Here is a 27,886-nt window from a genome sequence, read left to right on the forward strand (position 1 = left end):
TCAAAATCAGATAGCTCCAAGGTTTACTCTCCTTCAGAACAGTATTACATACCAAATGAAAAATTGCAGACTATTACCTTTTCAATTGCCTTTTTATTGTTGCAAGTTGTTAATATTTTGTTTGAGATTTATTAATATGCGCACTTTTAACATATGCTGTGTTACTACTTATGAGCATAAGAACAAAACATTGCATGCTGGATAGACAAATGAAAATGTAATAGCAGACAACTCCGAAAACACTAAAACTATGACAGGTTATGCAAAAATTTCCATCAGCACAATCAACTATTGTTTAACAATTACTAACACATAAACTCAATGAAGTAGTTGGAGTGTTTAGTATGAAATTGCAATTATAATATTAAAAAACTGGTTAACATAGGTGTAATACAAAAACTCGGTACGGTGCATCACAGATTTATTCAGCGTATTAATATTGGTTAGTGTGCTTAATCCAAACATCATTATAGCAAAAAGTCAATTTGCCTGCATTTATAACATATACATATAAAAATATTTTATCAACAAGCCTTTTGATGTAATCGGGGTAGCTTTGATAGAACGAAAACATTCAAGTTAGCTTGCCCATGCATGCTATCACCACTGAGCAGTTAGCTTCGAGAAAACATTGTACTATACCGATATAGAAACCACTTAGCCTCAGTTATGCCCAGTAACAAACAGACCAACACGGTACTCAGTAATCGCATCTAGAAGTCTATGACTGACAAAACATGCCATAGGATTGAAAAGAAAAAAAGAAGAAACATCATTCAAACATAACAAAGAAATGTTGTATATGCTTTACTAAGTGTCACATCATTTGTAGACCAGAAACAGCCATCGTAAACAAATGGAGTAAGATCAAAAGCACCTGCAGGCTCTCATAAAAAACATTTCAAGCCAATACAATTTAGGCAGAAGCAGAGCTACGAGCCACCAGAGCCGCTGTCAACCGGTAGTACTTTGAATACATCGAAAAAACTGGTGCTGCTCGACAGCTAGCTTCAACAACTGCTTGGCCTCCTTTCTGGTAGGCAGCTGGAACGTAAGTCTCTTTTTAGATCCCTTGTTCTTGAAGAGTAAATATAGCATCAATTATCACGAGTATGATTGCGTTTCCAATGGGAAGGAAGAGACGGCCACTGTTTGATTTGCATTTTTTGAACTGGTTTTGCCATGATACAATGGCTAAAATGCTGGTAATATCTATAAAGACTCCATGTACACGACTGTTTGACATTCATGACTCGATGCCATTGGTATTTGATGTCTCAAAATTGATGCCACAAAAAAGGTTATCCGTTTTGTTTCTATATATCTCGGTATGCATCTAAAGCCTGGTTCCCATATACACTGCAAAGCACTTCCGAAAGCACCGCAGGCTATTGCGGTGAAATGTGAATCTACACGCCGGGTACCGCTCAAGTACGCCAAAGGTCAGCACAAGAGGCCAACGCAAGAGTTTAGCGCAGTTCAAATTTTGTGAAAGCCGCATGGAAAACCTTCCCAAAATGCACTGTACAGGTGATAGTTGCCATTATCGAAACGAAGTGGCAAGCAAAAATTTTATGCGATTATTAGCGATGCAGCTTTATATGTGAACACAAGTCGCTGAACTTAGCGTCGCAAGCGTTTTGCTTTGCAAGTTACTGTCGGGGTCTGGCAATCGATATGTAAACCAGGCTTGATGTGAGGGCTGATCAAATGAGAACTTCACACATGATTGGCTAAAAGTATGATTTGCGTTTGTGATTGGCTGATAGAAGGACCCCAGATCAAGCTTTCAAGTAAAATTATTCAAACTTGCAAATAATTAGTATTTACCAACTGATTGCAAGTTTGAGTAGTTTTACTTGCAAGCTGGCTTACAAAGCCGGGTTTTCATGCTCATTTTAAAATGTGTAAGAAAACCTGGCTTTATAAAGTTCCAACCAACGTAGAACAATTCTCAACCCCTTGCAGAATTTAATAACTTATCCTAAATACTGATTTACCTTCTCCGACAAAATGTATGCCTGCCTATTATAGCAAAGATAGCAAACAATCGCAGCCACCATAAGAAATACTTTACCAAGCTACATATTACCATTCACTACTGTTAAAGATGGGCAACGGTAATGGTGCCACGAAAAGTTCTAATCAAAGATAAGCAAACAAGAAGAAAACAGCCTTACCACGGCTGGTCCGACTTTAATGACAAAATGTTCCCTTATGTAGGATATCTGGAGCATACGGTGCCACTTAAACTTGTCCATTCTGAGATAGCCCTCATATAGGTAAAGGCCACTTGCAGAAATGCTCAATGAAACACTTTTTCCTTTGTCATCCTTGACTTCGTGCAATTCCATGCCATACATGGCCATACGCTTGGCGTTCTGCAAAAAGTGGATATCCGCCTCTTCCGGAGTCATTCCCCTACATAAACACTATTATACTGTTAAAAGCAAATCCATAACCTGAGGTAAAACATGATTATACACTTTCAATTTCTTATAGAAGGTGTGCCCTTGTAAATTTTATAAACGGTATATTATAGTCAGTTTTTCATGTTTTGATTTATTTTTGCTTTACGCGATACATTCAAATACTGCCACTTACGCAATGCCTCATATAAGCATATACAACGAAAAGTGGGAAGCAATCAAGTTCTGATGCAGCCAAAATAGGAAATACTGCTTGTGATGTTTTTGTAATATTTATGAGATTTTAATAACAAAACCTATTTAGCTAGTATTAACTAAAAGTTGCCGATTTAAAATAAATCTAAGAGTTTGAAGAGTAACAAAGTTTAGTAATCAACAACTTATGTTGTTGATTCCAAACTTGTTTATGAAACAAAATTGTCTATGTAATCGATACTTTTGGAAACATTTTTTCATCAAATATTTGTCAATCACTCGAGATGTTCACCCACAAGAAGTCAGTAGTATAGTTGCTGTAGCTTAGTAAAGCCAACTACATGCTGCCCTAGGCACAGCACTTAGGGAAGCCTATGTAAGAAGCATATAACTGCACCACCATTTTTATACGATGTACAATTTACATGTAATTAAAATAAATTAGCCAAAAAAACAATTCCGTTGTCGATGTAAGTGTGATCTCTTGGTTATCGAGCTCAATTCCTTGAAGTAGGCAGCAGTCGGAAAAGTCGCTTCTGCGCCTCTGTCAATCATTATGCATCGTAGTCTATAGGCATAGAGATAGTTCAAAAGTTAGCAAAGTCAACCATCACTAATTTTTCAAATTTGTTTTTGTTAGGCTTGTTTAACTGTCTTTAAACCTCAATCATGCACGATGTTTCATTTTAGCTACACTAAAAAACACGAAAATAGATTTCTATTCTTTTGCTTTTTAGTCAAAATAGAGCTTTGAGAATGTGGTTGACAGTGCTAGAAAGAATGACCGAAGAAGGCAAAACTAAAATCGACTTAGACAGAAATCAACTATAAAGAAGTGGTTACTGTAGAAAGTATGTACATTCTCGTGTCACACCTACTTTAACAACCAAACAATAGATTAAGATGCCTGTAACAAAGGAAAGTGAACAATCGATAGAAACAAATCATAAACCAATCGTTCTGTCAATCAGAGTATAGTTCAAAGATTAACCGAAGAATGGTATCATTCAATAAAACCAACAATCGCCAAGCAGACTACATAATTTATCACAGAAGACATGCCAAGTGCTTGTGCTTGACCTGTTCCTGCCCTTTAAGCAGTACTAAGCAAGCCAGTAAAATTGCAGTCGCGCACATCCTAACCACATGCAAAGTTTACCGTAATTTCCGGTGTATAAGTCAAAAAATTGATACCAAATTTTAAGCTTTAAAAACCATCGTTAGCTTATAGAGTGGGTACATTTTCATGAAACGGCTTCTACAAAAATTCAACTTGAAAAAACCATTGCAAATCAAAATTAAACAATATGCCATGTATGCACTTATTGATAAAATAGTGAAATACTAGTAATCCTACTAAAGATGAAATGGATGAACAAAATTTCATTTCTTCACCATTCAAATTGTCATTGCTATGATTCTCTTCTGGACTAACTCTTTTTTTCTTCAAATTTAATGCTTTTTTGCGTAGTATTTGCCTAGACACCGACACATTAGTAATCCATTGGACATGTCCACTATCATCCATCCATTCTTTTTCTTGTTCATGAATCACAGTTCCTGATAGAATGCTTGTTAAATAGATTCCTGTTAAACAAAAACTTATGCATTATCGAAGGCAGCAGTTTTGCTCTATCGGCGAGACAGGCCTATGCAAGAGTGAAGTATTGTTTTCCGTGCCTTGTGGTCTTCACTAAAACTGTCATCTCTCATTCTTTTGTTAAGTGCTTTGGGTATTGCCGACGCAACAAAAACATGGGCATTTTTTGCTAATGTCGAAGTTTAATGCAATTTCCTCATTAACGCATTGCCTGCCTCTGACGCCGACTGATTTATTACCAATCAAACAATTTAAGCCAAAAAAGATGGTCGGCTTATACAGAAGGCACACATCAAAACCAAGATTTTTAAACCCAAAATTAGACCTTGACATACGCCGGGTCGACTTACAAGCCAGTATTTATGATAAATGGCTCAAAACGTGAACTCAACATACAAATGGGAGGAAATGAAGAACTTCATCCAAATAAAGTTAAAAGAGGAAAGTCTGTGAGCGACTTAATAAAAATTAGAAAATCAACAGAACTGCGCAGTTTAGATCAGCAGTAGCCTTTTACTTTGACGTCGTGTGCAAAAGACAAGAAAGAATTTCAATACAACCAAATTGATGATGAACATAAAGATGAGATAAATCAGGATGCAACACAAAGCTCTGGTGTAATACTGACAGTAGATAACTAGGGTAACATTTGCAAATCTGGCAAAAACCATTATTTTACAAATTTTTAAGTCACACTAACTTATATTTTTCTGATTTATATTAAGCCATGTTTAGGCTTGAGTTGCCTACCTTGGCATGCCTTGTGCTAATATAGAAATTCTACACTAATAACTAGCGATAGCAAGAACTAGAACAGGCCTGTTGAGTAACATGCACTCTACAGGAAGCAAGGAAAGAAGGTAAGTCAATACATAGGCAGTCTGTCATTCATCAAATAAAAATCCACTTGACCATTCAATTGTAACATGAAAATAATGATTTTGCATCAATACACTAGAGCAGCAGATAATCGACAGCTTGCCAAGTTTGAGAACACAGCTTCAAGAATTCAAGGAGTGACAATAGTGAGTTATTTTTGCAAGTAGTTGACACCTGTGTGATTGATGTAAGTCGGCTATTCTACTAAGGAGCTCCTCGGTAGACTTGGGAACAAAGGTAAAAGGACGCAAGTATTCGATGCCTTGGTGCTCTTTCCTGTCGTAGTCACCGAGCTCGCTCTGCACTGTATATGAGCCAAGCATGGCGAGTGTGTAGAACGAAGCCGGCAGCGAACCTGTCCTGAGATCCTTACGAATCTGTAGAACTATGAAATATCTACAACGGAAAATAGCAATAGAATAATAAGAATTATGATGATGCCGGTTTTGTGTAACCAAATTGAGCTCAGTTTACAGATAACTGACTTACACAAAAAGGGTAACCACATATTTTTGAGAAAAAATGCACGTTAAACAAAGAGGACACTGCGAGTGATTCTTTTGTGCAAAATTACCAACATTAGTGCTTGTGATTAGTGTGCTTGTGAGTTGCCCTAGCCACAACCGTGATAAAAAAATTGTGCCAAAGCATGAAAGTGAACACTTGAAAACGCAATTAAGATTACACACAGTCGATAGAGTGAGCAATCGATAAAAAGAAAACAGCTGAATAGGACAGAATAGCAGAACTTGAAAAAAAACTATTGTTTCTTACCAAACAGGAAAAAAGGTTTTTTAAGACGCCGTAGACAATCACAAGCTCGTGAGAGCAAGAGCCATTTTATTCAACCCATGTAAGCTACTCTTTCTCCACAATGTCAGAAGATCCTTGTCATACGACCTTCTTCCTGACAATATCCTGCAGGTTATCAAACTATTCCTACAGTAAATAACAGCTGCCGCTGAACCAATCTCACTTGAAAGCCAAAGATACCTGGCAATGTCTTCACTTAGATTCTCTGGAACAGGAGGATAGAACTTCAGTTCAAATGAGAACTCATGCGCTTGCGCTGTAATAAAACCAAGAAAGTGAAATGCACAATGGCACGCTGGAATGACTCCAGCACCAAAGAGTGATAAAAAAATGTTAATTATATACATATTAACACACGTAAACTTGTCAGTGACATGCTTAGCTGCCTCTGTTCATCAAGCATTCCACATGATTTCCCCGTGTAAAACAGCATACTAACTTGGCTGTGCTTCACATTCCATTGGCAAAGGGGGATAAAAGCTGATCGATTTCAACATTACATCCATAGGACCGCAGCGACTTACCCTGACTGCCTTCCATCTGTCTGTCTATTCGTTTCTCCATGTCCAGCCATCGCTAAATAATACCCAGAGAAGGTACCTAAGGAAGAACACCCAGGGATGTAAAGATGGGTGCGCGCCATCAAACTAGAGTACAACCAAGCCTTAAATAACAGTTGTATTGACATCTTAGTGCAAAGCTAGTTCAACTGTTTAAATCTGCACACAAAGTAATCTACGAGAGGAGATGATCAGAATTTCTTAAAACATCGTAGTTTCGTAAGTAAAGGAAGAGAGGCTGTTGATGGATGTTAAGCATTAGGTGTAAAGATATAAAAGCAATTATATAATAAACATGCTAATTTAATTTTAACCAACTAGTTCAAGCTAGAATAGCAAGCCATGTCGGGTATCTATAAAATCACTTCACAAAGCCTACTCTGCCATTTGTTTTGCTTTTGTGTGTTAATCAACAACAAACGTCTTTTCATCAGTTACTTAGTTATTAAAATATTATTATACGACTTGTAACTCATCTCTATGATGCACTTATTTCTTTTAGTAGTTATTAAAGCGTTAAAGTTCTTTCAGGTTTGCGAACTATCGAGAAAGTGGAAAAAATTAAAGCATAATTTATTAATGTATGCCAACATTCAATGATTGTAGCATAAGAAGTACACATAGACTTCAGAATGAATTAGATGACTGCGTATGGCATTTGGCATTGGAACTGGAGAAAAACAATCGGTCAGCTTCTATTGAGGCAAATAAAACAACAAATGTAAGATGTATCTTTTCTTTGTGAGCATTTTCACGAAAGATTTATCGCTCCATTTTACCTCATTAAATATCATTCTCCTAAAAACGACGACCTTTTTAAACAACCCGTAAATCCAGAGAACCAAAAAGAAGCATTTGACTCAAAAGAGTTTGAAATTAACAGCAAATCAGTGTTAAGTACATGTGGAAGTTGCGATGAGACGGCGATACATTACAAAATCACTGTCATCACCTTTTACTCGTGTTAGTAGACTACAAAAGTTGCATTCTCAGCTCGCTCAGTTTGGTATGGCAAAGAGAAACGAAGCAGGTCGGCAGAGAATTTGGTTAGGATATACAGATAGCACAGCGAATTGACAGGCAGTTACTTACGAAGTTACATGTAGTACTAAACACATAATAGTCATCAATAGAGCGCCTAATGGCAGTATCAAGTAACTATTCACGGATGTTTTGTCTCCCTTTCACGCTAACATCTCACTCAGTGCGCATGATTCAATGGCCATGAAAATTACCACTAGAAATTCACCGGTCGTACAGCCCAAGACCAAAGTGATATTGGAAAAAAGAAAGGGTACTGCCGGTTGAAAAATGCAATATTAGCAGTCAAATGGCACTGCAGTGCAATAGGATGACTGCAATGGTAGCTGCAATGGTAGCTGTAATGTACTGTGTGTTATTATGTAAAACAAACAGTAATAATGAAAGGAAAAGATTTTATATTTATATCTCTCCCCTGCATTAGGAAAAATGCAATATTAGAAGTAAAATGGCAAGCTGCTGTGTAATATACACAGCTTGAAAGTTGGTGGTGTTGAATGCAGATGTGTTTTGACAGCGATCTGTAACCAAAGTAAAAACTTGGGTCATGATCACAGAAACATAGTTGAGTCGAGTGTGTAAGGTTTAGAGTTCTCTACATTAGCAGAAGGAGAAAATTCTCAGTTATTTTGAGAAAAAAATTTAATTTCAGCTTAGTTACATCAGATTTTATGGTCAATAAACTGAATGCATGTTTACTATTAGTGCGAAAACATAGTTCGTAGAAAACTGGTGTTAAAGTTTGAGAAACGAAAACCAATGCACGGTTTTGTTTACGTTTCATATAGCAACCAATATCAAGAAGTTGTGATATTTATCTAATTTTTGTATTTATATGCTAAAAATTATACTGAATCTAAAAATTTTAACAGATTTTAGTTGGTTGTCATATAGTTAGCTGTAAATCTATAAGAGAGTGTAGGCCTATAACTTAATTTTGTAGATGTTAAAAATGGCTTGGCAGTACCGCAATATTGGGCACAGCCGTCGTATCATCAACAAAATCTTCAGAAAAATCATAACAGTAACATATTGTCCAACATTGGCAACTATATACTTTGATCTTGTAAGTTCAAATGATTATTTTTATAATCAAATCTTATGATAATCTTATAAAATCGAATAATTATTCTTACAATTAAATCTTGCAATAATCTTATAAGACTCATTAGAAAAATATCATGGACACTTCCTCTACTTTCACCAATCTGTACATCAGTTGGGATACCAAAGTACTCATTATAAGTGTCAAAAATGTCAGTTACTTTGAAATTGGCAAAAGAGAAATAATTACTTTTCAGTAATTCTACCTGAATTACAGAGACCTTCAATAATTGGACAATGCCATAGACTGGTAAAATGTGCACGTTTTTTTCGTGAAATGGGCACAACTTAATGGTTCTACTCTTTTTTGCACGGCTTTATTAGCATTTCGTTGGCCTGAGTCTTAATTTTGATTAAAAAATGCCTGTCAAATTTTAATGGCAATTTTAGGCCAAACTAACATGTTTATTTATGTATAATCCAATCAGATGGGATAGTTTTAGGATATTGTCTGAAAATTTCAAAGACTTGGTAACACATCTAAATAAGTTTACATGTGTTTCGTATTGTTATTATACTTAAACAACTCCATGAAAAATGATTAAGTTAAATTTGTTGATACGGTTTGCGCAAAAAGGTTTGGAATGGTCGTACATGAATAATTTTCAAGAGTTGTGTGCCCATATGCATTTAACATAAAGCATCCAAACCATTGCTTCACTTGTGTTTAGTCGTGAGATTATGAGCTATGCATACAGATAAGTAACTATAGATGGCTGATAGAGGCATTGTCACAATTAGATTGGCTACAACATCGCTGACCAGAATAGAGACTCAGGAAGAGGCTGCCGCAACAAGTTGATGCAACAGTCAATCAGGAGACCGGCTCAGTGCAAAGACTGACCCAAATAGAACAACTCTTGCTAAAATTGTGTGAACCGCGTTACATTTTTTATACTCAAAGTTATCTTTCAGTGTTTTTGAGACAATTCAGTTTATTAGAGACAACCAGCTGTTTGGAATACAACATTTTTTATATGTGCTGGTCAAATGCACGAGCTCTACAAAAATCGGCATAAAAATACGATGCAAACAAAAGGAAAGCTGCTAGCTTAACTGCTTAAGCTTGGTGAATATATTTCAGCCATGGTATTATTTACTGGCTCTAGAAAAGTTAGTCAACCATGAGCTGTGTATAATATGTTTGATTGCAACAGATTCTGATGATAAACCAACTATTGCAGTGAATCAATGCCATAGCTCAAATCTGACTCATCGCTGAATAGCAGGCAAAGTCAATGTTGTTTTACAATCGCCAGATATTTACTCTAAGTGTCAGTTAAAGGCTGGCTTCCTTACACAGCGAAAAATGATCATACACAGTTCATGCACCACAAAATTTTCATTTTGTTGCAAAATTTGTATGTAGAGGCGGTAAGGTTCGACTGTATACTTGAAGTACAACATCAGACTTACGAACTTCACCTAAAAATTGCTATTATATGTTGAGTTATTTTAAAACAAATTTTGGTTTGTCTTCCTCAACGTGCGGTGTTTTCACATGTTCATTGCCGCTTATAAAAACTTTGTGTAATTTAATTCAGCAAAACCCTGAGAGAATTAGCTGACAGTTTCTACATTTCTAGCCGAGCTAAAAGTTAGACACCAATATGATACCTATAGAATACTTATTTAAATTTGAAACAAATAAACTGTGTGACTTCCACAATATTGCAACAAAAATAGTTGTAAGAAAACGTGTTATCATGACAAATATTATATTGCTTTAAGTAATACTCTACAAAATTTTCTGACAAAAAGATTTATTTATTAACCAACCAAAACTTTAAATGTACTACCAGATTTTTTTAATTAGAATGCGCCCTCGGGTTACGATGACCAAAATATACAATTTTTTTTACCCATCGATGTAGAACACGATGGTTTTTCACCCTAAACATAGGTTGTTTTTCGCCATACGTTTTCAACAAAGATTTCTCTCAAAATTCAAATTTGGCAGTCGGTGTGCTGAATGCGTCGGAATAATGAAGATTCCATTATGCTCTTGTTCAAAATCTCTCGCACAATGCATAAAAGAGATACAATGCTCGCTCAATCTCTCTCTCTCTCTCTCTCTCTCAGTTCAACAATATTTGTGGTAGTGAAAACGCAACCGGGAACAGGTAGGTGATAAAATGTTAGCCAATGACAAAGTTGAAGTTTAGTTTATTAAAACACATACTAAAACTTGGCTTTAAATATTCGTTTAGTAAGCTAAATTTATCTAAGTTAAATTCAATGTTTATGTTATACATCTGTATCGAAGGTAAGAACTCCCTATGATGCGTACTGCACATAGTAATTTGTAATGTACATTTAATTGCAGATCATAATAGCTAAATATACTAAAGTTACTGCAACTATAGTTCTTAAAATTACCATATTATTTTGTTACTTATTTTTAATAGTATGTATATATAATTTTGATGATTTTACCAAGGGGTGTTTGTTTTAGATAATCACTATGGGTTTCTATATCCCTATATACGACATTTTTCCTTAACGATGCCAACACTGGAAAGAATTGAAATCGTATAGTGTGGGTGCATCATATTCGAGTAGATATTCAGTTGGTCACCTAACTACAATGACTATAATTAGCATTAGTCATTGATCTATGCCACTGCTCACAGGTACTCAAAAGCAATTATAATTTGTCTCACTACTGATTAAAATCACGCTGCTGTCTGTCTTTTTGTTTTTGAAAGGCTTTCTGTAATTTGCTCTAGCCAAAAATACAACACCTTGAATGTTTCAAAGTCAATGCAAAAATTTATCAATAATCAGTGGCAAATTTAAGGAGCATTACAATTTTTGCAGATTGGTTAGCAATTCGGTTGTTAACAGTTAGTGTTTTATAAATAGCAACTGCATTTATATATTGTTATAGTTTATTAGTTATAGTTATATTGTTATAGTTTATATATAATGATATATATAATAAGTTAGCAGATGTATAATACATTCTGAACATTTGGAAGCTTATCGAACAAGTATTTGAACTGTTTCAAGAAGAACATTAACTATCTAATTTAAACTTTTAAACTCTGTTTTACCTAATTCTGTGAATTAGGTACAATGGTTGTGCCCTAAATTTATGGGACGCTGTTGAAATGGCCATTGAAATACTTGAATATGTTATAAAAAGTTGTAATTTCATCAGAATTGTAGTAAAATTATATTTATATAGATTTGTACATGTTAACACTTTAAAGCATGACCATGGGATAACCAAGAAATATTTTTTCACCTGATCATATGCCCTTTTCACCTGATCATATGCCTTTTTCACCTGATCATATTTCCTTTTAACCTGATCATATGCCCTTTTCACCTGATAATATGCCTGTTCCAACTGATCATATGCCCGTTCTACCTGATCATATGTTAGTTCCGTGTTGTACTTCCAGTGTACGAAACGTTGCAAAATTATGGTGGCTTTGTGCGGTATAAGATTTCTGTATAATTCTGAGTTTGCAAGTCGATAGGAGTACTAGTTCTTCAAATATAGCCAAAACACCGAAAACACTTCTATCTGAATAAGAAATGAAAAATGACTGTTGGCAGAACATTAGTTATGTTTGCACTTCGAGACTTCCGGTTTATGTAGAGTTACGAAACTTTGATCGCTTTGTGCAGCAAATTTTTTCAGCAAAATTCAAGGGTTTCAGGTTGTTGGATGAGTATTCTTGGAGATATTGCCAAAATAAGAAAGGAGTTTCCTGAACCAAGAAATGAGACATGGCAGCCCAGCTGACAGAACATGAGTTCTCTTTGTACTTGCTGTTCACATAGTATTACCAAATTTTGGTCGCTTCATGAGGCATATATTATATATTTGTTATATATATATATATGTATAATATATATATAATATATATTGTTAACATAATTCAAGTTTTAAGCCGATTAGATTATATAGTTCTGAAAAAAGTGCTGAAATACGAAAGTCGCTTCTAACCAGCAAATAAATGATAAATTGCTGCCGACAGGACATTAGTTTCTAATGACAGTTTTTTAGCAATGAAGATACCAAATAAGCAAGCTATCTAAAAAGCAAACTTAAAAGCTTCTTTTCAGCAACGAGAGTTTTACACTAAAACTATTCATTTTTCTATTCGTACACACTCTATCTGGTTCAGTTTACACCAACCATTATGTTTTCTGAAAACCCCTAAAACATTACATCTTTGAAAGAGTGCGGAAATAAATGATTTACTATACAGTAGTCGTATATGCTCCTAATTCCACATAACAAAGAGTTTATGTCAAGTTTGTGCTTATGCGAGGTAAATAATTCTATATATAATGTATGAGTCAACTCAGTGCAAATTGTCAAATTCAATTTGAATAGCGAGAATCTCTATAGTTAGCCTTAAAAATATTGATATCTTTCGCCGCCTTTAAAAGATTATATATATTGTATAGGGCTCTCTGTAATACATACAATATATATACATTATATATATAAAATATAGATATATATATATATATATATATATATAGATAGTTCTGTATATATATACATATATATATATATATATAAAATTGTTTCCTCACCCCGGATACCCCGTATGGGTGGTAAAATCTGCTCTAACTCGGGTCTCCTACCAAAGACCTGGGAGTTTGAGAACTCGCCTCAAGATCTTAGCTGTTCCCAATAGCGCACTTTTCTGCAACTCACCTGAGTTGATTGTTGTTGGTATTTGGGCAAGTCACATTTTATGCGTCGGTGTTATTGCGCCCAGTGTTCCAATGACTACTGGGATTACAGTTGTTCTTACATTCCAGCATTTTTCAATCTCTTCTCCAAGAGGGAGATATTTCTCTACCTTTTCTTTTTCTTTGCTGGCTATATTGTAGTCATTGGGTACTGCTATATCTATTATAATAGCCCTCTTGTTCTCCTTGTCTACCACCACTATATCTGGTTGGTTTGCTAGGACATGCATGTCAGTTCAGTTGTAGAAGTCCCAGAGGATCTTAGCATGGTCATTTTCATTGACATTACCAGGAGCTTCCCACCAGTGTTGTGGTTTATTAAGGCCATACTCATCACATAGACTTCTATATACAACACCTGTGACATGATTATGCCGCTCAGTGTATGCGTTTCCTGCTAGCTGCTTGCATCCACTGATGATGTGCTGGATGGTCTCAGGTGCATCTTTTAGTTGTGATTCCTCCCATTTACTTTCTCAGATCAAGTGGATTTGAAAATCGGAAGCATATGACTTTCATTTGTTAAAATTTAGCTTCTGATAGGCATAAAAATTCAAAGTTGGTAATCCTGACATTATGCTTTATTTAGTTTGGGAGCTTCGAATGCCTTAATATACATAGAAATACTTTAGTTTGTCTTTGAGATGAACTTACTCAAAATTTCAGTCATTTTCATCTGAAAGTATCGGTAATTTTCAATCATTTCTGATTGTTATAGATGTTTGAGGTGATCTGACTACCAAGATGTTTCAAGATTAAACTCGATAGTAGTTAAAACATTCAGATCAAGTGAAAATTCGATTATAATAACTATAGTTGCAAATATAGCGACAGAATAAAGACACAGCATGCTGCAACTTGAATGCAATAGCTAATATCAACAAGAGCAATAGCAAATTGTAGTGATGTCATTCCACACATTTTTCTTCTGAGCGTTTTGAGCGTTTTGCAGAATTTAGTCTTGAAACATCCTGACAGTCAGATCACCTCAAACATCAAAAACAATCGTAAATGGTAAAAAAATACGGATACTTTCTGATGAAATCAACTAAAATTTTTGGAAGTTTACTTTTAAGTGTGTGTCCAAATTCATAACACAGCACAGAAAAACCCAAAGAAAGACGTTTCACGGTTTCACTCACCCGAAGCTGTGATCTTGGTTCAATATATGAAATGCTAAAATAGTCCCCTTCCTCCTTTAGTCCTAGTTTATCTTTGACAGCATTGAATAACTCTTTACCAGTGGTACCTTTCTAGAATACAACGACAGGAGACAATGTTCTTTGGCAGAAAGCATCAAAAGCGTGTCAACAAAGGTTTTTGGACGATGCTTCAAGCTACAGGGCAAAGCTTCAGACTAAAGATTGTTTGGACAGGGAGAATAGTATAACTGAAAGAGGAATTTACGAGGAAGGAAATCACATATTAATCGGAGTGAATATTCTATGTAAAGTCACTTTGTGTCATAGGTTATTTGGAGATTATGAAAAAGCTCAATACCTTGCTTTTGTATACAGACTGACTACGATAAATTGACAAACGAGATTTTTTGATGCTTCTCGGTGACCTATTCTTCACACATTTTGACTAGCCACATAGTCGAAGCTACCAAATCATTCATACATTTATGGAAGCATAGAAGCGGGCAGTACTAAGTTTTATATTTTCAGTTTATTTCATTGGCTGGATTGATTCATAAACCAGATGCAACGCCAGCGTCTAGGATTGTAGGTCATCAAAACACACATAACCAAAGCTTGTGACTACAGATCCGCGCAATCCATTAAACAACATAGAAAACCACAAGGCTATTAATAACTTAACCAGATTCGCTCAAATGTGTACCATGACTAGAAAGAATGCTCGGGAGGGAAAACTAGCAGACTTGCGACTGAGCCATTGTTATCCCTTTGAACCCTACCCGTTATTCTCAATGTGTGTCAGTAACCCTGGTCAACTTGTCCAAAGATTTTAAGGTGTTTTAAAATTTTTATGAAATATATTCAAATGTGCTCATAATATGGTAATATTTAGTGAAACTTTAGTGAAATAGTCGGGCAACCCACAGCAAATCTCATCAAACAGAAAAAAAACAGTACTTCACCATTTTCAGGCTAAAACTAAAAAAGTTTTTCTGATTTTAAAACTCGTAAAAACATTTACAGTAGCATCATATTCTTCAAGCACATGTTCATCGTCATTTCATGACTCAGAGTGTATTGAAAAATTATACATGTAGTTAGTATCATAAAACTTTTTATTTGCTTCACAATCATTTATAACATACCTACAAACGAATTGTATCGATTTTTTGAAATATTGTTCTAATAAAATTTGTTATTATAACGAAGGAAGTAGATAAAGATATATGAGAACTGTTAGAAATGAAAGTGAAATTTCTAATATAAAATCCTGTGCAAAATTTAATTCGATTGGTTTATTCTGCTACTTATAAACAGCTTTTGTAAACATAGCCGTGTGAATGGCGGAACTCCGGCTGTTAGGGATTCTGACCCACCTTACGCAAAACCGGAAAACCAGCCGTTGGGATTCAAAGGATTAATAAAGACCAACATGACGTGAGCAAGGCTTGCAGGTTTCAGTCAAACGACGGATCTCTAAGATTTGGTTTGCTGACATACAGAAATGAGTTGGTGTGTCAAACTACCATTGGTCTGATGTCTTGCATTATCCTTCAATTCTGGTACATGGGTGAACCACCGTTTTGATCTACTAGTCCCAACAGAATCACAATATTTTGGGTCTGTAATGGACTTTCATAGATAGCGAGCCATAAATGGAGGCATATACTGCGTGCCATGTGAGAATTACCGACAACATCTGATATATTAATATCAAGTTTACTCAGGGAATAGTAGACCAATCTATAGTGGACAGCTTTGACAGTATATGTCAGCAAACATTGAGTCTGGAAATTGATTCCACAATTTTACTGATTCGAATAAATCACTTATTATTTAATTTTATCGCCTAAAAGGAAATTAGTACTCTATTAGTCTGGCTAAAATAAGTATGCAGTAATACTTATTTTAGTAACACTCCGATAGACACCTGTTTGTATATGGGGTTTTTGTAAAGCATTCAATTTGAGGTTTTTCAAAGTGTAAATAAATTGGGCGTGATTGCATATTTATGAGCTTGGGGTTTAGACACATGTGAACCAGCATTCTGTATATAATGTGTACGTATGTAAAAAGGATTGGAACCCCGACTCAAGGCGGTAAACAATTGTACTGTGAAATAAATGTAAGTAACCAAACAAGCATTTATGACAGGACAACTTCAAGGTTACAAAATGCTTGTAATACCGAAAGTACCAGCATGCTTTTGGTGAGACAAATTAGGGAACAAAACAAAAATGAACCCTACTTCCAACATTCAGAACTTTCACGCTTGGCCTCAATAGATATTTGAGCCAGTCATAAAGATTTATGTCAAAGGGAAAGTAATGCAAACTTGAATATACTCCCGAGATGTATGTCACTCTCTGGCAAATCGATCGACAACCATAACAAGTAATCAACCTAATCTTAGGCTGCAACAAAATTCCTTAAACTCACAAAATCGGCAAACGGTCTCAACCATAAGCAAGCGTTGTGAACTAACTGAAGTCAAACAACGCATTCCAACTACAGGAAAAGTTGAAAACTTGGCTACACAAACTCAATCAAGCAGTAAAAGCAAACCATCCTATCTGACTACGGCATAACAAGTGTGTGATCATGTGCTACAAGACATAATTAAAACCAAGGGATTTTTTTCTAGCTACCCTATTCAAATAGGGTCACTGGCTATAAAGCAAACAGACTGATATGCCTCCACTCTCATGTTTGATTCATACGGCTGGCGCAATGAGTCAAAGTAAAATGAAATCATCAACAACTTGTTTGTGATTGGGCGGCTCATCTGTTGACCATGCTTCTCTAGATGAATCTGATGTTAATGTATCATCAGCATAATTTTAGCGCAGATTTTCGGTCTTGTGAGTCGATGCATCATAGCTGATTCTTTAGCGAAACAAAATTGCTTAATTCTTTTTAGTAACCGGTGATATACTTACTAAATCGTGATAAAGTCAAGCAAGGAACATTCTACCTTATGACAGTAACTGCATAGCTCCTCCAACAGTATCAAACTTTTCAAGCATACCAAATAAATGGGCACAATTTTTGAAGATCTCTAGCATACTACTCACAAAAACTTACTAATCTGTTCAAAAAGGTACAATATGGCACACAGTCAATACAGTGTTTAAATGATATGAACATATCAAATAATAGGCTTGTTTGGTGATCAAACCAAAGGTCCTTGTTCCTACATTCTGAAAAGTTGTTTCTTAGATCAATATAGGAACTCTGAAACTGTTATTTGGTAACATGTTAGTACGCTCTATGATACTAGGTTGCAGATGTCTTCTCTACCAGACATCTATAATTGCATTCTAAGTTATACGGGGCAGTGGGTGTCAAACTGCTTATTTTGCTGACCAAGTTCAAAGGAAACAAATTTTCTTTGTGAAAATCAAGTGTCAGCACCGTTTAAAGTCATCAAGGCATAAAGAAGTATTTAGAGATAAATAGAGATAGTCTTGCAAGATAAAAAAAAGTAAAAACAAGAATGCAGACTCGTCTTTTCGTCATTTATATCTGACGGATTTCTAAACTAAGTAAGCTGTACTTCTTCTACTTATCGATGATCTTTGGATGCTATTTTTATTACCACTGGAGACTAAGAGAGTAGATATCCTCATAAAGCATTCGATGCTAGTTTGGGTATCCTGCTGGTAATACAGTGAACATTCTCCTCATTGACAAGGCAACATCAGTAAATCATAATTATTATGACTAAGTTATGACAAGTTATGACAAATTATGACTAGTAATAGGCCTACTCAGTACTATTTCTAGTAGCCCTAATGGTGTGATAAAGCTGGCAAAGTGTAGCATTTGCATAGTTGAAGTTGCAATTCTAAACCACTGTCGTGCTTTCAGCCAGTAGTGAAGAGATCAATATACCTGTGATTAACTGAAAAAAATTCTTAATAACCAACCATCTCCAGTCCATTATACATTGTGCCCTAGGGTTGCGATGATGGTTATATGATTTTCTTGCCTTGCAACGTTAAACAAAATGTTAGATTTTTTTGCCTTACGACGTTGAACAAAATGTTTTTTTGCTTTTCCATACAAAAACTTTACGTCATTTTCCACAAAAAGTTTTTCTCAAAATTCAAATTTGACATTCGGTATGCTGAATACATTGGAATAATGAAGATGCTGATATGCTATTAGCGCAAATCCCCCGCTAACGCATAAAAGATATACAATGCTGGCTGTCTCTAAGTTCAGCGTTATTTGTTATAAAGTTATTGTGAAAACTAAACCGGAAAAGATTGGTGATGACATTTAAGCCAATGACAAAGTTGAAGTTTTGTAAAATATCTAATAAAACTTAGCTTCAAGGGTGTTTTAGTATGATAAATTCATTAAAGTTAAAATCAACGTTTATGTTACATGTACATGTATATGTCTGTATTGAAGGTATGAACTCCCTATGTACTGCACATATTACATTGTAATGTTACCTTTTAATGCAAATCATGACCACTAAATACATTAAAGTTACTGTAGTTAACTATAATTACTAAGATTAATATAATATTTTGTTACTAAATTTCAATATGTGCAGTAGGTAGATAAAATTTGGATGATTTTCACAAGGGTGAAAAATTATGTAAATTATCTAATGCTTACATTTTCACCAATTTTAGCATTAGATATTTACTATGGGTTTCTATACCACTCCATACAACATTTTCGTCTTACGATGCTAACGCTGGACCAAACTAAATTCATATGGAAAGGGTCCACTGTATTGATTTTAACACAAGCTGATTTCATTTGAGTCACTCCTGAACAATGACAACAGGGCATCGCACAGACGCATATATTTTTACTTTTAACAGGCATATAAAGGCAGCTGGTATAATATGGAACTGGACATGAAACTTTATAGATGATTCCTTAAAGGTTGACTTCCAGCAAACTTCACATTATAGTTATTTGGTATCAAAAGATTCACCATGTCTTACTCTGCTGTCTTGTAGATGCAAAATTTGTGGAAATGTGATTCCAAGTGCCTAAAAGCTAAAAAAATGAACAATTAATCGCAGCCAACACAAATCCGCTGTAGATTGGAATCTTTTTCCCAAACAGCTCAAATGGAACGTAGTTGTACAAGATGGCTTTTGTTTACAGTTTCATGCCACCTCATTCATCGAAATATTTTCACAAATACAGTTCCTGCATGCAATTAAACTATGTCTATTTTTCTTACATGTATATTCTATTGTCATTGTAATGCTGTAACTTTCAGCACTGACACCTTATAACCTACTGTGAAAATTTGTTTAATATTTTAACTTTAGCTCGAAGGAGTACATATCATTGCCTGATATAGATGATGAGCCTGTTGGTCACTTGTGATAATCAAAAAATGCTGCAGAAATTATTCACAAAGTATAGGTCACAAGATCAGATTACCACTAGACGATTAGACCGAGTCTAAACAAAGCTGTAAAGTAGCGAGCATCTATAGTTCATACGGGGTCTTCAGTAAAACCCAAAGTGATTGTCATAAACTAGTGCTACAAGAAGTTTTATATTGAGCCTTTTATTGGCCTGTCAATTCATGTGAGAACATCACATGACAAAACAATTACCAAATTTAATAACCACGTCAGAGAAATAAACTGATTCCAATCTACGGAGCAATTCGCTTTTGAGCTTTTAAGAGCTTATAATCACATTTCCACATATTTTGTACCTACAACACAGCTGAGTGAGACATGGTGAATCCTTTCATACTAAATAACTGTAATATGGATTTTGTTGCAAGTCAACCATATAATAATTAAATCAGCGGCCACCCAAGGTTTCACTCTATTATGACATTTCTACGGACCAAAATTATTTTGTACTCGTGACTTATTTTCATAATTGATTTATTGACTGATTTCACCATTATCTACACTCAGCTGACATGTAGGTCAATAACTTCTGCGCTTACACAAGCTCTCCAACTCACAGATGGCTGAGAATGATGGCAAGCTAAGATTAATTGATCCTTACCCGTACTTGCGTCTCAAAGCTTTCTCCATCGAGGAGATGTACCAGACACTTCACCATTGCTGATGATACTTCAATAATGGTATGCAAAATCTGGCAGAGACACCATGACCTTCTGACAATGATGAAGCCTGTTTTCGTTAGTTAATCTGTTTGTTAACACGACACATCTAGTAGTATCAGTATGCAACTACTGTGACTACATGCTAGATAACGTAAATGTAGCTATGAACTTTGCCAGCGTGTAGCAAAGTCCTGAGATACATAACAGATAGCCTACACAACTACGTTATACAATCTAGATTGCAAGATTATCTATCCATAGCTTGCGGCAGTCAGCAATGTTTACACACTACCTTGGTCAATCGCAAGTCTACTAGCCAAGAGCTAAGTCATTTACGCATAACCTGTGATAACAGGCTTTGGGATGAAAGGTCAGGACAAAAAACCAACATTTAAATGAAGACAACAACATGATTAGTTCGACTACTACAGAAAATAGACTTGTTTAACTACACCAGTATCTTTGAAGCAAAGCAATCCGTCAATTGCTTCGTTTCTTTGTAAAAGTGACAGTTCAAAATGGTCTAACTACAGTAGTTCCCACACATGATATGAATAGCAATCAGTATATTTACTATATAAACGGCAATCGTTGTCTGTCTATATATCTATCTGTGTATCTGTCTGTCCGCTTTATAGAGTACCGTACTTTTCGGACTATTAACCGCTACTTTTATATAAGGGCGTGTCTATTCTGTGGTTTTTTCACCGCTAGGGCGCATTAACGGGAATCTCCGGTTAGTACACGCCTCTATTATAATACGTAACCTGCTATTCATCGTAGGGATGGACGATAAATACTGATATGCTAATAGCATGAGTTGTCTTCTCGATATATTGAGTGACCGATAACTCCCAAATATGAGCAGTATAATCGTCGTACGAATTTTGGTCGTACGAAGCGAACTGAATTAATATGTGTAGTAACGGTAAATAAATTATAGAGCGGTCTTTCTTTTTCCTTTCGGTCGAACGAAGCCAACTGAATTAATATGAGTACTAATTATCGTAATTTCGTAATATGGACTATTAGCCGCTACTTTTCTCTGACGATTTGAGCCAAACGGCTTATATAAAGGTGTGGCGATTCTGTTGTTTTTCTTTCACCGCTCGGGCGCATTAACCGAAATCCCCGGTTAACACGCTTTTTAAACGGCAAATTTTTTGCCGTGTTAAAAAGCACCTTTCCTGAGTTCTGCGGCCTATACAAAGGTGTCTATACAGCTATACAAATGTACTATTCTTTAAATAAAATAAATTAACGAGTAGTTATTTACATGCAATTAATATTTACTGCCAACGTGTACCGAGAAGGTCACGTAAACGTTTGTTTCTTGGAGCCACTAGAAAAACGCAGTTCTCACCTACTAAATTTCCACATCAAAAAGGTAAGTGTTTCTTATACGATGTTGTATTGTCTATGAATTGCCACATCTCTACTACTTAATAACGTTGGATTTGCCGCTGTTCGTGATAGTGGGTCATGTTCATTTCTTTCAGCAGCCGAGTTACTAATTTTTTCCAGCTACAAGTAGGCCTACTGTAACTTACTATTACAGAACTTTCACGAGTACTCCGAGGGTTGCGATACGCAAATGTGAAAAGAAAGAGAGCAGCTGCTATCGGCTTACTGTCACCCTGCATCAGCCATGACCAGCTATACGTCGCCTGCTCAAAAGTAGGCACACGCCGAAAACTATTCCTTCATACGCCCGACAGAAAAACCAAAAATGTTGCCTATCCACAAGTGTTGCGTTGAACTAAGGGAGAGAGAGAGAAAGGGAGAGCGAGGAGGAGAGGGGGAGAGAGAGAGGGGGGAGGGAGAAAGAGAAGGGGAGAGAAAGGGAGAGCGAGGAGGAGAGGGGGGAGAGAGAGGGAGAGCGAGGAGGAGAGGGGGGAGAGAGAGGGAGAGAGAGAGGGGTGAGAGGGAGAGAGAGGGGAGAGATGGAAAGAGGGAGAGAGAGAAAGGGGAGAGACGGAGAGAGAGGGAGAGAAAGAGGGGGAAGAGGGAGGGAGAGGGGGAAGAGGGAGGGAGAGGGGGAGAGAGGAGAGAGGGGAGAGGGAGAGAGAGAGATGAAGGGAGAGGGAGGGAAAGAAGGGGAGAGAGAGGGAGAGGGGGAGAGACAGAAGGAGAGAGAGGGAGAGGAAGAGGGAGAGGGAGGGAGAGGGAGGGAGAGAGGGAGAGGGGAGAGACGGAGAGAGGGAGAGAGGGGAAAGAGGGAGAGATGGAGATGTAACTGCATATTTGGAGTTGTTTTACAGTATGAAAGCCAACTCTCAATAAACCTTATGCTGCATGTGAATCTGTTACTGTAGGCGGGTAATGCAGCTAGTTATGAATATATAGCGCATGAAATCTAGTTGTAGTGATCCATAGCTATCCTCAAAGGCTGGTCAAAATATAACTCTACACGGGTCAAGCAATTTCACATTGGGTCAAGCAATTTCACATCATAAACGATTCAGATGGAGACACTATTCAGTGTTAATATGCATTAGAGTGGCTGCAAGAAAGGTTTTTCAAGCTATTACCAGCATTGGATCACCAGCTGCATAGGCGAAATGCCTCCATTTTCTACACTCGGCTGACTTGTAAGTCAATAATTTCTGCACTTACCCAAGCTTTCTAATTCACAGATGGCTAAGAATGATGACCTGCTAAGATTCATTGATCCTCACTCATACTTGTGCCTAAAATTTTTCTCCATCGAGGAGATGTACCAGACACTCCACCATTGCTTTGCCATGGACACCCTGTGGTTATGCCAGTTTTCGTCTCTCTACAATGGTAGCACAAGCTTTTATCAAACTGGTAAATATCGCTACCCTACGTATGTCTAGAGCAGTCCATACACAATGCTGATTCTTTTTAAAAGTGAACAGTCCACATCAATTACCAAAATTTTTTGAATTGATACAAAATTACTAAATGAAAAATAGTTTCAGAAGTTTAACTTTAATTGCTTCTAACTATTAACCAATTTATTCAATGTATAGCTGTGGACCATTTGATCAATGTATATCTGTAGAATTTTTTGCCAATCTACATTTATATATATAAATCTCAAAGTTTGTCATCGTCTGCTGTCTTACGGTATCTGGTCAGCTATAGCGAATAAAATTTAGCAATGAAAAATCTGTATCGCGAAAGTTTTGATCTCAAAATCTCCTGAATACAAGACGACAAGCTACCCCATTAAGTTACACAGAATACAATAGATTTATTGAACCATGTGGGTCATTGTGTGGATTAAAATACGCATAGAGATATAGCGTTACACGGAGCGTCACTAAAATTTGCTCGCACAATTCTTATTAGTAAGTTTAGCTAAACGGATACTAGCTTACTCAAATTAGCCAATAGCAACTAATAGCCCAATACAGTAACATCCCCGACAGTTGGCTGAATTATATGTAGCTGAATAATTGTGCACACAACTATTCTCTGAGCTTTATCCACACACCTGACAATCTCTCACTGCCCAATTGACTGCCAACGTGGTAATAGAACATAACATTGACCCTCAGTCGTAAACAATGCTTTTCCATGAGCCAGTGTTTTCCTAATGTCATAATGATGGTATTCAATACTTGATATTAACAAACCCTCTCAGAGAAATTTTATCCATTGAATACTTACAAAACTGCAGTTATCTGCACTACTGAGGAATATATATTGACTATGTTTATGTATGGATTCTGTGAAGGTGATATGAAAGCCACATTATTATTCTACTCAACAAAAATGCAAAAAAGAAGTGTGGAAGCTGTGATCTAAAGATATGTGGCCTAAATTTATATCATGCGTGTTTGACAAATTAATTAATTGCATACTACTAAAGAGTAAAGACTGAAGACTAATACTACATACTAAATAATGCATACTACTAAAGACTGATTTACACTATATCATCGTATGTCAGCATTTTCTTTTTGGTGTTAATTATATCAACCATAAACCAATGGCATCAATGAAGCTACGCGGACACTTCCGGGAAGTTTGCAGCTGTCAAACTTTCTCGATCTTTCGCCGAGCATCGACGATCACCTTTCAAATGTGATGATAACTCGTGGTCGCCATTTTCATGATTTCTTTATTTCCGTTTATGATTGTTGCTGCAGGACTAGTATTAAATTTCAGTAACGTGAAAACAAACAGGTTTCTTTGCTAAAAAAAATGAGAGCACTACATCACTGATGCAAACGCGGATGGGTTTGTGATAATGTTAACTATGTGACTATCGACGATCATCAAAGTATTGTGGCATCAACACCAAGATACGGTGATATAGTGTTAGCCAGCCTTTAACTAGGAATTGTTAGCAGAAAAACATCAGATAAATCGTCAGATCGCTTGTCAAAGTACTAGATTAGGCATTAACCATGCCATTGAAAATAAATGCCAAATTCACTTAAAATCTCTGTAGATATTATTAAACAGGGTTGGCAACCGTTTTTCTGAAGGATTATGATATTAAATATATTTTATACTCATTAAATTGACCTGGTATTATTTTTGTTTTCACTTGCAGAACACTTAACAATTGAGGTTTAAACACTAGTAAAATCACCTACTGTGGTTGAATTAGAGAATTATTCAGAGCAGAGTGAGCCAATTGAGGGAATATCTAAAAAAAACTATAGTATATGCTAGATGTTTAATGATGAATGAGCAAGCCAAGTAATGTAGTTTGTAGAGATAGTTATATTTATATCCAACTAACAATAACAATATTTATGGCAACCAGAGAGGTTTATTCATAAGCAAACAGAAAATACAATGTTTGCTTGTACCAGTTAAGGAAGCCCATCATGAGTGGTCCACAAAATTAGTAAAATCTAACATGGGGCGCTTCATGTGATTAAAAGGAAATAACAATAAAACAGCAATAAAATAATGCATATAGCTAATATCATATTTAGCAGGCTGGCACATTATAGATTGATTTCTGGTTTCACTGCTCCACAGTGAAGCCCCTCAAATTTAGAAGTGGAACGAGACAGGTTTTTTATTAAGTTCAAGACAAGACTCGAGACACTGTCTTGTAAAAATTCGAGACTCGAGACACGAGACAGTAAAGTAATGAGTATTTGGTGATGATTTCACTACACAAGAACTAGCGTACTTGATATATAACATTGATAAATCGTTTTTTAAATTGAACTTTCACCTGTTATAAACAATTTAAATACAACATTTCAATAGCGATATGCATGTATTTTTTGTAAACAAAAGTGATGCAAACAGCTCTAAAATAGCTAAGTTATCTATTTCTAAGAAATTCAAGCTTGATTGATAGTAATTATTATTAACATATTGCTTTGTACGTGTGTATTTTTACCATCTATTGAATAGGTCTTACTTTTTCATGTAATAAAATGTGTAATGTATGGCGCCGTACAGTGTCTCGTGTTGCGTGTTTGCAACTCGAGTTATACAACTCGAGTTGCCGAGTTGTACAACTTGGCCGGGTGTTTCATTTACAAAACATTAACAGAAATTGAATAATAATTATTTAAATATATACACATTCAAATTATATATATTGGCGATACTTGCCCATATTTATTTCTATAAATATAACAAAACAAAAACAATTGTAGAATGTAAAAAAACATACTAAAAAACAATCTATGTGGGAGCCGGGCCACTTCTTTTTCAAATGGAAAAAGAGTTATCTCTCTAGAACCTGACAAGAAACTGAATGAACACCGAAAATGAACATAGAAATAATTTCAACGGCATTTAATGATGCCCCAAAATAAATTCCATATAGAAAATATAGCTAGAAAAAATGAAATGATGAGTTGTTTAGTATGGTGCCTTACAGTGCTTCGCATTCCATGTTCTCAAGCCGAGTTGTTGAACTCGAGTTGCTGTTAAAAGAAGTAGGCCTGGATTTTTGATGAACTCGAGTTGTGTAACTCGAGTTGTACAACTCGAGTTATGTTTACAAACTCGAGTTAAGTTTACAAATTCGAGTTGGTAAATATAACTCGAGTTGTATAACTCGAGTTGCAAACTTGGCACACTATAATTCGCCTTAGCTCTAGTTTTACAGCACATACATAGTTTAATTTCTATTAACCAACGGGTGCCTAATGATGTACCATCATACCTGCCAACTCTCATGCATTGGGCGTGAGACTCACGCATTGGGCGTGAGACTCACGCAATCGCCCCAAAGAAAAAATGAAAATGTGTGAGAAATGCGTGAGATTTTTGCACCAATTTCCACAAATTTATATATACTATTATTGATACATCAATTGCCCCACAACCAAATCTTACGCATTGCCCCACTCTTGGGTTGGCAGGTCTGTGTACCATTGTTGATATAAACAGTTACGGTTATGCTACCGGTTATGCTACCGTAATACCAATATATTGCACCTTACTTTTACAAAGTCTTTTTGCCTGTTCACAACCATACCTGCCAACTCTCACGCATTGGGCGTGAGACTCACGCAGTCCCCCCAAAGAAAAAATGAGAATGCGTGAGAAATGCGTGAGATTTTTGCCCCAATTTCCACAATTTTATACATACTGTCAAGGGAGAAATTTAAGAAATATAAGATTGTTATAATATTTAATAATAATTAATAATATTTTTAATTGTTAGCAGTAGTAATAATAATAGTTGATAATATTTGAATATTTTAAATTTCTAATTTTAGAAATAATAATGAAAAGTGTATTGTTTTTGTGTTTTCTCTGAGTGTAATAATATTATGGTTCCATGGTTCTATGGTTCTATGTTTCTATGGTTCTATGTGTAATGGTTAGCCTCTGGACCTTGAGTTCAATTTCTCCCAAAACAAATTTTGACTGCAGACAAAGTGGCACTTCTGCCCACAAAATCCGACTGCTGCTATAAGCCCACATTGAAATAACAACTCAATCAATGGATATGGGCACGCCTATAATTCTCCTTGCAACTTGTTTGACAGCAGCTCGTTATTGCAATGATGAGCCTAAGTATCAAAGTTCACAGCAAGTAGTACTGATAGGCCTACTAGTACTTGTTGGCAATTATTGTAATAGACAACAAGAATGCACCAGTGGTTTGTTTTTCAAGTGTCTGTAAATCTATTTCCTTTAGAAGAACAAAAAAATAACAGTAATTCTGTCAATGCTACTAGCCAAAGCAAGCAAAAATAACAATACGCTTGTATATATGTGATTAGCCCTATTGGTTATGACCTTTCTAGGTTTAATAGTTACGTGTGTCTGCGAGGCGTGTAGTGACGAGGTGTGTAGTGACGAGGCGTGTAGTGACGAGGCGTGTAGTGACGAGGCGTGTAGTGACGAGGCGTGAAGTGACGAGGCAT

At 35.9% G+C, this 27,886-nt stretch overlaps 1 protein-coding gene across 1 annotated transcript; it reads right to left on the bottom strand.

The window, feature by feature from the left end:
* Nucleotides 1-261: 261 nt before the first annotated feature.
* Nucleotides 262-27,886, bottom strand: LOC137398317 (band 4.1-like protein 3). The gene is made up of 9 exons (XM_068084425.1): nucleotides 27,780-27,886; nucleotides 23,234-23,334; nucleotides 20,495-20,562; nucleotides 14,486-14,596; nucleotides 6,441-6,492; nucleotides 6,097-6,172; nucleotides 5,278-5,499; nucleotides 2,181-2,421; nucleotides 262-1,077 (listed from the first exon to the last, which is right to left on the bottom strand). Exons 1-9 carry the CDS (start codon nucleotides 27,884-27,886, stop codon nucleotides 955-957), a joined length of 1,101 nt encoding a protein of 366 aa, XP_067940526.1. The 3' UTR covers nucleotides 262-954.

Source organism: Watersipora subatra, chromosome 6 (assembly GCF_963576615.1).
Source record: "Watersipora subatra chromosome 6, tzWatSuba1.1, whole genome shotgun sequence".
Taxonomy (NCBI): domain Eukaryota; kingdom Metazoa; phylum Bryozoa; class Gymnolaemata; order Cheilostomatida; family Watersiporidae; genus Watersipora; species Watersipora subatra.

Coding starts and splice junctions, on each gene's coding strand:
- LOC137398317 (XM_068084425.1), bottom strand. CDS start 27,886: ATGCCTCGTCACTTCACGCCTCGTCACTACACGCCTCGTCACTACACG. Junction 6,173..6,440: donor ACAGATGGAAGGCAGTCAGG/GTAAGTCGCTGC, acceptor GTTTTATTACAG/CGCAAGCGCATGAGTTCTCA. Junction 1,078..2,180: donor TTAAAGTCGGACCAGCCGTG/GTAAGGCTGTTT, acceptor TTACTCTTCAAG/AACAAGGGATCTAAAAAGAG.